This window comes from Delphinus delphis, chromosome 12, assembly GCF_949987515.2.
Source record: "Delphinus delphis chromosome 12, mDelDel1.2, whole genome shotgun sequence".
In the NCBI taxonomy this organism is placed as follows: Eukaryota; Metazoa; Chordata; class Mammalia; order Artiodactyla; family Delphinidae; genus Delphinus; species Delphinus delphis.
In genome coordinates, this window is record NC_082694.2 from 38,925,710 (window position 1) to 38,939,334 (window position 13,625).

At 40.2% G+C, this 13,625-nt stretch overlaps 2 protein-coding genes across 2 annotated transcripts; both read right to left on the minus strand.

The window, feature by feature from the left end:
• Positions 1-2,354: 2,354 nt before the first annotated feature.
• C12H2orf74 (chromosome 12 C2orf74 homolog) lies at positions 2,355-4,353 on the minus strand. The gene is given in 5 exon segments (XM_060027538.1): positions 2,355-2,528; positions 3,344-3,506; positions 3,912-4,025; positions 4,258-4,265; positions 4,267-4,353. Coding segments are annotated over 5 exon segments (546 nt in total).
• Positions 4,354-13,168: 8,815 nt separating this feature from the next.
• Positions 13,169-13,405, minus strand: LOC132435423 (cytochrome c oxidase assembly protein COX14-like). The gene has a single exon (XM_060027570.1). The coding sequence runs from the start codon at positions 13,403-13,405 to the stop codon at positions 13,169-13,171; it is 237 nt and encodes a 78-aa protein (XP_059883553.1).
• Between the last annotated feature and the right edge of the window lie 220 nt (positions 13,406-13,625).

A 13,625-nucleotide genomic window follows, 5' to 3' on the forward strand; every position in this document is an offset into this window, starting at 1 on the left:
CCAGGGGCTGGGGTGGTGGGGAATGAGGAGTTCATGTTTAATGGGTACAGAGTTAGAGTTTTGCAAAATGAAGAGTTCTGTGGATGGATGTGATAGCTATACAATGTGAGTGTACTTAATATTACTTAACTGTGCACTTAAGATGGTTAAGATGGTAAATTTTCTGTCTATTATGGACAAAGGATTAATCTCCAAAATATATAAACAGCTCATGCAGCTCAATATTGAAAAAACAAACAACCCAATTAAAAAATGGGCAGAAGACCGAAATAGACATTCCTCCAAAGAAGACATACAGATGGCCAAAAAGCACATGAAAAGCTGCTCAACATCACTAATTATTAGAGAAATGCAAATCAAAACTACAATGAGGTATCACCTCACACCAGTCAGAACGGGCATCACCAGAAAATCCACAAACAACAAATGCTGGAGAGGGTGTGGAGAAAAGGGAACCCTCTTGCACTGTTGGTGGGAATGTAAATTGATACAGCCACTATGGAGAACAGTATGCAGGTTCCTTAAAAAACTAAAAATAGAATTACCATATGATCCAGCAATCCCACTACTGGGCATATACCCAGAGAAAACCATAACTCAAAAAGATACATGTACCTCAATGTTCATTGCAGCACTATTTACAATAGCCAGGTCATGGAAGCAACCTAAATGCCCATCGACAGATGAATGGATATAGAAGATGTGGCACATATATACAATGGAATATTACTCAGCCATAAAAAGGAACAAAATTGGGTCATTTGTAGAGATGGGAATGGATCTAGAAACTGTCATACAGAGTGAAGTCAGAAAGAGAAAAACAAATATCGTATATTAACGCATATATGTGGAACCTAGAAAAATGGTACAGATGAACCGGTTTGCAGGGCAGAAATGGAGACACAGATGTAGAGAACAAACGTATGGACACAAAGTAGGGAAAGCGGGGGGTGGGGGTGGGGGTGGGATGAATTGGGAGGTTGGGATTGACATGTATACACTGATGTATATAAAATTGATGACTAATAAGAACCTGCTGTATAAAAAATAAATAAAATTCAAAAAACATTTCTGTGTAGTTTACAATTAAAAATTTTTTAAAAATTTAATGTGACCATCAAGTGAAAGATCAATATTTTTAAGTGCCTGTAGACAACTCCCAGGCTCTGAATGAATATTTCTGTAGACCCTCCCCCAGCGAACACTGCTCTACTCCATTCTCCACCCTACACCTCTAGTCTGGGATCCTCAGGGTTACCTTCCTCTGACCCCTCACTACACTTTGTTGTTACCTTTCAACTCTCCTCAATGCCAGCCTGGCTCCAGCTAACTGGTGCCCACCAAACTCAATACACCTTCTCACCTCTTTGCCTTGGCTTGTGCCTGTCGCCATTGGAAATACACTCTTCCCTCTGCTTGTATTAGACAATCTTTCCATTCCGTTAAGTCCCTTCTCCTCCCCACAGTGGAATGGTCCCAGACCACAGGGACTTCTCCCCATCAAAGGGTGTCAGTACTCCCCATTTAGCATTAATCACACATTCTAAATTATTTTATCACTTATTCTCCCAATCACTCAATAAATATTTATTAAGTGTATGCCGTATACGTGACAATGCGCTAGGCCCCTGAATCAAATGCTGTGTTTTCTGCTTTTTACCTCTCTCATAGCCCCTTACGTATCTTACAGATGTTTACTGCAATGGTTTGGATGATGTTGTACTGGTCTGTACTGTCATATTCCACATATGAAAAGGAAATTTTAAACTACTGAAATCAAGAATAGTATAATCTCAGGATTTGCCTAAGTAACAGGATATTCTGTCGGTTGATGGTAGTTGTTTTGGTATCGATCTTAAAAAGCAGTTGTCAGGACAAAAAAAGGTTTCAGGACTGAATTCAAAGGGAATTATATAGTAGGAGACGCTACATGAAAGTTTCCATGATGATAGCAGTAATGTTATTTGGTCATAAATGTCTGTGATCAAAGCATCAAGAACCTGTGCTGTTTCCAAAGTCCCCCCTGAATATTATTTACCTAAAAGACATCTGCACAAACACAAATAACTTTATTCACATGTTAGAACAGTGTTTGAGTAGACAAAGTTTTAAGGACACAATACAATCAATTTCTTGAGCTCAGATTTGAGTTTTTAAAAAAATCTGTATTCAAGCTCTGGGTATTCTACTTATAGAATTTTGCACATACTCCACCTCTTTTGCACAAAGGTGAAATACTATCTGTATTTACTTAATTCCCCATTATTTTGCTGTTTCAACATGATTTTGCACCCCCAGCCATTTCATTGTTAGTCTAAGGTTGCATCTCTTTCACTCTCAGCCTTTTTTGTGCTTCATTTTCTCTCTTTATGTAATCGAGTATAGCTTCGAGCTATAGGATTGTCCTTTCCAAGGTCCACAACAATTACCTCCCTAGAAAATGTCACTCCTTTTAAAGGTCTTTTATGGTTATCAACAACTGAAGGACTTCCAGTGACAGGTATGGGTGGTTTTTGCAAATAGTCATTCTGTAAGAGAATGGAACAAATAGTACAAATGATCAATTTATGAATGCAAGAGCCCTGCTTTTAAAAATATAGGTTATATGTACCTTGTTAGTGAGAAACAGAAAAAGGATTTCTAAATGATATGAGAGCAGTAGTAATCCATCATGATCTAATTTTCATATTTCTATGGTTATAAAAGCACACGTTGCTATATTCAAATAGCCGTTGGTGACATGTGTTATTCTCTCTACAAGGCAGTCAAACCCAAGAGCCATCTGGACCATCATTCTGTCTCCAACTGGCCACGGGTCTTATGTTGGGAGGGCACGTGAGTTGTTCTTATTAGGGAGCCCCAAACATGGAGCTCAAGAAGGCCCTGGCAATGTTTACAGGCTGTTGTAGAAGGAGCCTGGAAGTGGAACAGGCATTTGGGGTCTGGTCCTGAGCTCAGCCATGGTGGAGAAGTGACTTTGAACAATGCATCTTATTTTCTCATTTGTAACATGAGAGCGTTGGATCCCCAAATGATCTCCAAGGCCTCTTCCAGCTCTAACATCTTAGGATTCTGAGTAAAGCAAAATGAAGGGGAATTATTAAGAAAACCACAAATGTAAGAATGAAGATGGAACAAGTGTCCAGGCATGGCATGTGTAACTGACTTAACAAAATGAAGCAATAAGCTAAGAAGAATGCTTTAGATGACTGTGAACATTGCACTCCTTCCAGATATAAACCTAAGTTACAGACAAGACCATCCTTCATTATACCTAGCCAAGGAATTTACCTCTTCTTCAATCAAACTCTAAATGCCCCTTAAGAGTAGAAAAGCCCATCACCTCTTGACCATTTTCTCCAGCATTCTCAGCCCTTTGCTTCTCTTTTATTTTGTCCTCCTCTTCATCTTTCACATCCTCTCCATTTCCTAAGGGTGTGGCCACCACTGCTTTACTCTGTCTCTGGACAAGAATGCCAGGCCTCGTGGGTACAAGAGTCGTAGAAAATCAATCAGCAAGGTTCTTGTTTGTTTGTTTTTTTTTAATTTATTTATTTTTATTTTTGGCTGTGTTGGGTCTTCGTTTCTGTGCGAGGGCTTTCTCTAGTTGTGGCAAGTGGGGGCCACTCTTCATCGCGGTGCGCGGGCCTCTCCCTGTCGTGGCCTCTCCCGTTGCGGAGCACAGGCTCCAGACACGCAGGATCAGTAGTTGTGGCTCACGGGCCTAGCTGCTCCGCGGCATGTGGGATCTTCCCAGACCAGGGCTCGAACCCGTGTCCCCTGCATTAGCAGGCAGATTCTCAACCACTGAGCCACCAGGGAAGCCCGAAGGTTTTTGAAATTCATACATCTTAGCCACCATTATCACACACAAAAATGGCGTTCTACCACAGTCCAAGATGCAGACCTACTTTTCTTTGTCTCCTGAATTGTTCATCTCTGTATTAGCAGCTGTACAATCTTCACCTCCATTAGCATCTATACAAGGACCTTTTTCTGTCTCTTCATCTGTCCTGCTTTGGGAACTGAAATCAAAAATGAAAAAATTTGGAAAAGAAAGAATGGTCTTGATGTTAAGGCTTGGAAAGGAACTTCACTTTTAAACAGGAAATTAGCATTTCTAAAACCCTGAAATAGGAAAAACAGATAGCTACAGCCTTATTATTTGCTGCATTTTAAATTGTTTTATATTATTTCTAGATACATTTACTAGTGTGACTTTAAATCTGATCCCAATTTATCAGCATGGATTTATACCATTTATATTAAAAAAACCACCAATAAAAAGAAGATGCAACTGAGGCAAATTAGAAGGATGACGAAGAAAGTGAATGCTGTGGTTTCAAAGCTCATAGGGTTAGCTAGAAGACTCATCCACTCTCACAGTCACAGATCATCCAGATATACTTTTCCAGCTCAGTTTGAATGTAGTTCTCTTGTTCTTTACATTTTCTGGAAACAGAAGAATAAAAGGGTGCTTTCATTGTTGTTCTTTGGATCCGCTTCATCAGATATGCTCTGCTTGCTTTGGTGGCGTGGACTCACACGGGTTAATTTCTCTCCACAAACGTGGTAGGGGCTGAGGTGGCTAGAGGGGAGACTGAGCTGGGGCACGTGGGGCTCAGCCCACCTCCCTTCACCCCAAAACTATCAGAATTCAGACGACAGAGGAATTGGAGCAGCTGGAGCCGAGCCCAGCTCCCCATTCTTCCTTCTGCAGTGACATCATAGAATCATGGAACCGTTGAGCTAGAGGGATCAGAGCACCAGGCCAACCCCACCCATCACCTGAAGTCAGAAGAATCACAAAACTCCCCCCTGGGCGGCAGTCTATCTGTCCTCCCTCTGAGAGGTCCGGAGTGGCTTTGGATAAGGATTTTCTTCCTACACTCGAAATACCATCTCTCCTTTCTTAACCTGAGCATATGTTACTGTTTCTTTCACAGACCATGAACAATCAGTCCACTTCCTTCTTATATAATTCCTCTCCACAGCCCTGTGGTCAGTAATCGACTTACTTCACAATGGTGTTCTCTCCAGGCTAACTAGCCCACGTCCTTCAGATCCCACATCATCGAACGTAATTCCTGGACATACAAAAAAGGTGGCAGCTCTGGAGGCCAGAGCTGAAGAAGCAGGAGTAGAATAAGATGATCAGAGTAAAGATGACCCCCCACCTGACCTAACTTCAGGTGAGTAAGTGATGCCCATGACAAGGACGGGGAGAGTAGTGCTAGGATTTTCTGAGAACAGGAGGATATAAGGAGGATGGCAGCTGCTGCCAACCATGTCTGAAAAAGTCCGAAGGTGAGCCCTGGGGGTTTTTGGGCTGCAGTGACACTGGCTCTTCTCTAGAGGGGCAGGGACATTGATTTCTTTATCTTTGAATTCTCCACCAAGTCAGAACCTGCAAATTCCATAAATGTTGAATGAATGCGTGTGTGCGGGGGTGTGTGTGTGTGTGTGTGTGTGTGTGTGTGTGTGTATAGAGTTTGTTGGAGGGCTCAGGCCAAAGCTGATTTTGCAGAATATGTGAACATATGAATGTGAATTTTTGCAGAATTTTTGGAGGCTTCCTCCAGCTAAAGCTCCCAGTTGAAGACTCAGAGCCTGTCTCACCCTCCTCACACTACGCTGCTGCCAGACTGAGATTTTAACAGCCCAAATCTTCTCATGTCTCATGTATTCTAGTAACGCACAATGGTAATATTTTATATCTACCTACTGGTGGTTACACAGGTCCAGATATACATAAAAACCCATCAAACTGTGTGCTTAAGATTAGTGCACTTCGTGTGCACTATGGTGTGGATAGTATACCTGAATAAAAAGGTATAATTTTTCATCCCTGTGCCTACATTTGAGTGTGTGTGGTGCAAAGAGTAATGCGGGACTAGAGGGCACTCTTGCTGGTTGGCTCTGTCTCCAAGATTGTTTGCTGCACATAACACATATTCTGAGACCAGGGACCTTTGGCAAGAATACAGTAGTAGCAAAAAGTAAGGGCTGGTAAGACTGCATCATTAGGGCTTTCTTTCACTGAATGCGGCTTGCGCACAGATATCCTAAATTGTTAGTTAACATAATTCTGAATATGTATAGTTAATATAATTAGAGTATAGTTAATACAAATTCTGAAAACTGGAAGGTTATCAAACTTTGGTCTCTAAATCACATTTTAAATGCATTGGACTGTAAACTTTGTGATGCCATGGAATCTTACTCAGAGACAGGTCTGCAGAACCTAACACAGTGTGCCTTACACACAGAAGGCATGTGCTCAAAGGTTATTTGTAGTGGAACATTACTACCAATTCTACAGAAATAAAAAATACTCTAAGAGAGTGTTATGAACAATTGTATGCTAACAAACTGAATAACCTAGATGAAATGGAAAACTTCCTAGAAACAAAAAACCTACCAAGGCTGAGTCAGGAAGAAATAGAAAATCTGAATAGAACTATAATAAGCAGGCTGAATCAACAAACAAACAACCTCCCAACAAAGAAAAGTCCTGGACCAGATGGTTTCACTGAGGAATACTATCAAACAATTAAAGAAGAACAAACATCAATGTTTCTCAAACTAATCCAAAAAACTTGAAGAAAAAGGAATACTTCCTAACTCATTCTATAAGGCCAGCATTACCTTGATACCAAAGCCAGGCAAAGATACCACCAAAAAAAAAAAAAAAAAGCCTAAAGACCAATATCTCTCATGAATATTGAAGCAAAAATCCCCAACAAAGTAATAGCAAACTGAATTTAGCAGCAGAATATTAAAAGGATTATACACCATGACCAAGTGGGACTTATTCTTAGAATGCAAAGATAGTTCAACATACAAAAATCAATATAATACACCACATTAATACACTTCATTAATGGAATGAAGGGGAGGAAATGATCATCTCGATGAAGGAAAGGCATTCACCAAAATTTACCATCCTTTCATGATAAAACACTCAACAAAGTAGGAATAGAAGGAAACGACCCCAACATAGTAAAGGCCATATATAGAAACCCCACAGCTAATATCATACCCAATGGTGAGAAAATATTTGCAAATCATATATTTGATAACAGATTAATATCTAGAATATATACAGAACTCCTATAACTCAACAACAACAACAAAATCCAATTCATATATGGGCAAAGAACTTGATTAGATGTTTCTCCAAAGAAGATATACTAATGGTCAACAAGTACATGAAAAGATGCAACATCACTAATCATTAAGGAGCTAATCAAAATCACAATGAGATATCACCTCACACCCCATTAAAAGGCTATTATTAAAAAACAAAGAAAAAACGAAACCAAGGGCTGGTAAGGATGTGGAGAAATTGGAACTCTTGTGCATTGCTGTTGCAAATGTGACATGGTGCAGTCACCATGGAAAACAGTATGTCAGTTCTTCAAAAAATTGAACACAGAATTCCATATGATCCAGCAATTCTACTTCTGAGTATATACACAAATGAAGTAAAAGCAGGGACTCCAATGGTACACCCACATTCATAGCAGGATTATTCACTATACCCAAAAGGTAGAAACAACTAAAGTATGCATCGACAGGTAAATGGATAAACAAAATGTGGCATACACATACAATGGAACGCTGTACAGCCTTAAAAAGGAATGAAATTTTGGTATGCTACACGTGGATGAACAGGTGAAGGCATTATGCTAAGTGAAGTAAGCCAGATACAAAAGGACACATATTGCATGAGTCCACTTATATCACATTCCTAGTATAGTCAAATTCATAGATACAGAAAATAGAGTAGTGGTTACCAGGTGCTGGGGCGAGGGGGAAATGGTGAGTTATTGTTTAATGGATATAGAGTTTCAGTCTGGGATGGTGAAAGAGTTCTGGAGACGGATGGTGGTGATGGTTACACAGCAATGTGAATGTACTTAATGCCACTGAACTGTACACTGAAAAATGGTTAAAATAGTGAATTTTGTGTTGCATATATTTTATCACAATTTTAAAAAATTATTTGTGCAAAAAAGGAAGGGTAACTCATCTGTAAAGTGGCCTGGTATAAGGCAGGCACAGGAGAAACAAGACACCCAGCACATAGAGATCTTGTTTCAACCTCCATCCATTTGCTCAGTTTGTTTCCCCACTGTAATTGTCCTCCCCCTACCTCGGCCCTTTACGTGTCCCCACCTCTAAATCCTCCACGACTTGGTTCTTGGACCCCTCTTCCACGATGTCATCACCACCCACTGGCCTTCCTTCCTTCTTGCTTTCGCTCAGTGACACACCATGTCACCTGCCTGCATCCCAAACCCTTGTCCCGTTCAGCTCCAGCCACAGACATGCCTCCCCCTCCTGCCTTCAGTCTCCTTTGGGGCGGTGGCCAGAGGATATGGACTCCTGGCAACAGGGTCCACAGCAATTTGTGCTCCAGATGGGTCCAGGGTGCATGTAAATCCCCAGCCACCTCCCTAAGGCCTTGATCCATGTGATCTGGTGAGCTCCTCTGACAAAGTATGATCCCTGAATTGCAGGATCAAGATGAGGACATTCAGAGCACCCACAAGTCACAGCTGCCTGAACTTGGAAATCAGGAATGAGCACAGGACTCAGGCCTGGCTGATCAGAACAGTCTACAGTTCAAGGCTCAACATGTGACCTAACCAGCTCGGTTAGTCTCAATGTCAAGACATTTGCAGAACCTATCAGCACAGAAGAGAATAGGGCTGAGAGAGGTGTATGGAGAGAGACAAATTGTACATGACTCTGCTTGATCTAATCATGCTTGAAGCCTTGATTTTCAGTGTGGACTGGAAGTGGGGCTTTCAGTTATATGAGCCAATGCTAATATAACATTTTGGCTTAAGCTGGTTTGAGTGGGGTTTATGTCTCTTGCAATCCAAGATTCATGACCAAAATACAATGTAACCAGCATCATACTGCCTCCCTTTCTGAGCCCTCGATTCCTAACCTGAGATTCCTTGATTCCTCACACAAGAGCAACTGAGCCCATCAACCATGTCCTGACTTTGCTGAACATCAGATATGTTCCCTCTAGCCTCCAAGGACAAGTGGAATAAAATGAGCACCTTTTCTCTTTCATCAGATTAGTGCAGCCTTTTTCCCTACCACAGCTAGTGGGGATGCTTGGAGGTCTTATTTTAGATTTTGGAAAGCTAAGTGGAAGTTACTGAAACTCACCAACATCGAGCTATGACATTTAACAGGGCACTTGGATTGACACAGTTTTTTCCTTCTACCTTAATGGCCAAAACCTGTCACTTCTTACTAGAGGAAGGAAGAAAAAAATGATATTAAACATCAAGGTAAATGGCTAGTATGTCAGTACATATAATGTCCACACAAGAGAAACGTTCTGTTGAGAAACCTTCATTATTTATGATTTACAGTTAACCTTTTCACACAGAAACTGTTGAAAACTTCAGAAAGTCACTGCAGCTTGATAAGGTTTTTAGGCAATCCATTCATCACCCCGTTGTTTCTCACGGAACAAGTAACACTGAGCTAGACAACAGGAAACGCTGCCCTTGGCAGAGGTGATGACACCAAGACAACACTTCTCTCATTAAGGAGACAGGCACCAATTCCAAAATGCCAGTTAAGCAGAAGAGCCTACAAATTCACTGTAAAGATTTAGCAACACTTTATAGCTAATATCTATCCATCTGGAATTGAAATGTCTTTGAGGGAGAGTATGTCAGAAGCAGTGTACTATTAATATTACATTATAACCACCAACATCGCGTAAATACATTCCCGGCTTCAACCACGATAGCCACAACACCCGTGCATACACCCATCCTAGGCCACATTTTACAAGTACCTCTGTCTTGCAGGCTTCGTGAGGATGGAAGAATATAGAGTTGAGGATTCAGCCACCACTGAGCCATCATCCCTGTGGGTCCTATTCTACCCTTCTGGTTTGTGAAGGGTACAGCTCGGCTGCAGGCAGAGGAGAATGTTCTTGCCTCATATTTGAGCATCTTCTGCCTTGCCCCATGCTACACGGTCAGTGAGGATCAAATTCCACCGACTTTGAAAACCAGATCGGTTTTGATTCTACACTCCTGAGATGTCTGAGAAGAGTGTTAAAGCTGACCTGATTTCATCAGTTCCTGGGAGCCTTCCTGACCTCAGGAATCCAACCCAGGGAAGAGGCAATACGACATTCTTTCCTACCCCAGGGTTTGGAATAGGCTGCTTTTGCACTGAAATTGTTCTCAGGCCCCTTTCCCATTTCCCATCCCTGCAAAAACCCAGCACCTGTAACAAGTAGTGAGAGCCATAACCAAGGGGCACATGGGAGACTTCCTTTGGTGTTTTAGTTTGGGAGCTCGAGGCTTAGAGGTTGATGGCAGTGGTTTTGTTTTGTTTTCTACTTTTCTATTCATTTTGTTCAATCTGTAAGCTTTTTGCTTTTATTTCCTTCTAAACATAATTTTCTCTAATTCATTTGTACTGTTATGATTTTTTATATCTTATTTTAATGTCTTAGTTTTTAGTTTTGATCAACCCTTTGATCTCAACATTTCTGAAAAGGCTATTAAGGAATTATCTAGGGCAGAGCTTCACTAACTCGCTATGGTGAAGGAGCAGGTTTTTTTGTTTGTTTGTTTGTTTGTTTGTTTGTTTGTTTGTTTGCAGTACGCGGGCCTCTCACTATTGTGGCCTCTCCCGTTGCGGAGCACAGGCTCCGGACGCGCAGGCTCAGTGGCCATGGCTCGCGGGCCTAGCCGCTCCGCGGCATGTGGGATCCTCCCGGACCGGGGCAAGAATCCACGTCTCCTGCATCGGTAGGCAGACTCTCAACCACTGCGCCACCAGGGAAGCCCCCAGATTTTTATTTTTATTCTCAGTCCACAGAGGACCAATATTTTAGTAAAACAAAACTAAAGCAATGATACACTTGGATATCACAGCAATGTAAAATAGTTATTTAAAGTTTCTAGGTATTTACTCTCAATTTCTGCATTTAGTTGCAGACCAGTGACAATTGGGACCAGCACCAGTTCACAGGTCACATTCAGAGTAGCACTGGTTACCAATTCCCTCATTTATTTGTTTTAAGTGGCATTTTTCATTGTAGAAAATTTGGAAAATGAAGAAAAAAGAAAACAAAATCTCTCATGATTCCACCACCTAGAGAGAAAAACTGTTGAAATATACTGATATTTTATACTATATATACTGATATATGTACATACGTATGTGTGTGTATATATATATAGACATATATACAGTGGTTGCACAGCCATCATCACAATCTAAATTTAAAGCATTTTTATCACCTCTACAAGAAACCCTCTACCATTAGCAGTCACTCCCTACTCCCCACTCCCTAGTCCCTGGGAACCACTAATCTAATTTCTGCCTCTATAGATGTGCCTTTTCTTGACATTTCGTATAAATGGAATCATACAATATGTGTTTTTTTGTGTTTAGCTACTCTCAACTTAGCATAATGTTTTTTTGTTTTCTTGTTTTTTTTAACATCTTTATTGGAGTATAATTGCTTTACAATGATGTGTTAGTTTCTGCTTTATAACAAAGTGAATCAGTTATACATATACATACATCCCCATATCTCTTCCCTCTTGCATCTCCCTCCCTCCCACCCTCCCTATCCCACCCCTCTAGGTGGTCACAAAGCACCAAGCTGATCTCTGTGTTATGCGGCTGCTTCCCACTAGCTATCTATTTTATATTTGGTAGTGTATATATGTCCATGCCACTCTCTCACTTTCTCCCAGCTTACCCTTCCCCCTCCCTGTATCCTCAAGTCCATGCTCTAGTAGGTCTGTGTCTTTATTCCCGTCTTGCCCCTAGGTTCTTCATGACCACTTTTTTTTTTTTTAGATTCCATATATATAGCATAATGTTTTTAAGATTCATCCATGTTGTGGCATGTAACAGTATTTCATTCCTTTTTATTGCTGAATAACATTATATTTTATGAATATATCAAATTTTGTTTATCCATTCATCAGTTGATGGACATTTGCATTGTTTCCACTCTGGCTATTATGAATAATGCTGCTATGAACATTCATGTATAAGTTTTTGCATAGACATATGTTTTCATTTCTCTTGGGTAAATACCTAGGTGTGAAATTGCAGAGTCATATGGTAACTCTGTGTTTAACATTTTGAGAAAACACATATCTATTTTATAATTTAAAAAATTGGAACCAGTGTATATACACTTTGTTAAACTTAATATCATTTTTATTATGAACATTTTGCAATGCTTTCAATAATCTTCAAAAAGATGACTTTTAATACTTATACATTTTTCCTTTTTATATAAGCATTGCAATTATTTTCTTATTGTTGGACAACCTACTGCTTTTATACATAGCATTGATGGGCATATTTGTACATAAATATGTGAGCACAACTCTGATACTATTAAATTTTTACTTTTATTAAATATTAATCTTTTCATTTATTTTCAAAAGCTTATTGGCTTCTGGCTCTTTTATTTTAAATCTCATCCATTTTGTGTCATTGCTTTTTGGCTCCAAATATCTCACATATTGATTCATTATTTTTAACTTCTATTTATTCCTCCCCCCCCTTTTTTTTTTTAACCTTATTTCTACTTTCTTAGATTTAATCTCCTCTCAACCTTTGTTAAGGCAAAAGTAATATTCTGCTTTAGGTTTAGAAACTGTTAAAAAACACTTTGATTTCATTATAATTTGTCTCATTAACTTATACAAAGGGGGATAACAAAAGGGGATAATAAATCACAATCATCTGAAGAACCCAACACTTATTCTTGCTTTTTTTTTGCTTTGGGGAAGAAAAAAATTAGAAAAAAAAAATGCATTGATGATATGACTTGAATTTTAAGAAACATATTTCATAAATAAGCACTATTTCCCATAAATGCACTCTTTCTGATTCGAAGCAATTTTCTTTTTTTTTTTTGGCAAAATATTTAATGTCTGTAAGTGTGCCTCACCCTCCTATTTCTGTTATGATTCGATAGCCTCTCCAAACTGGCTGTACCAGAAAAAACATGGGCACATTTTCCCAGCAGGATTCGAAAACCATTAAAGCCCTGGTCCTCTTGACTCAGAAATGACTACAGGTGAGGTCCTTCCACAGCATGCCTCAGGCGTCTCTGCTCAAGGAAAAAAGCCCCCCGTTTCTACAAGACTCCCGAGGTGTTCTGTTCTTCTGCAGCTTGGCACTGGGAGCTGGGCGGCTGGAAATAGTGGTAGGCTCGGGCACTGCAGAGGTAGTCCCCATACACAGTGAGAAGCATCATGGAGGAGGAGAAGGTCTTGTAGCCAATGTTAGCTAGTTTCTTGGCAGTTGGCATGTTGTCCCCCTCTAGGATTCGGCTCCCAATGCGAGCTAGGGCCCCGTTGGCCAGACGTAGCATAACCCCCCACAGCAAGGCTGGAGCCTGCAGTGGCTGCCCAGAGCAATTTTATTAAGTCTAGAAGTTAGTCTCTCTTGTAGATGTCAGTCTTTCTTGATCACGAGCCTTTATTACACTATTTGAATTAAAAGAAACCCCAGATTCACAAATCTGCCATTTGAGCAATTTAGTTTTTTAGAAACTTGCTTAAACTTCATTAATCAAACACTTTCAACTTTTC

Bases quoted from the DNA above. Each gene is read 5' to 3' on its own strand.
- LOC132435423 (XM_060027570.1), bottom strand. From the start codon at position 13,405: ATGCTACGTCTGGCCAACGGGGCCCTAGCTCGCATTGGGAGCCGAATC.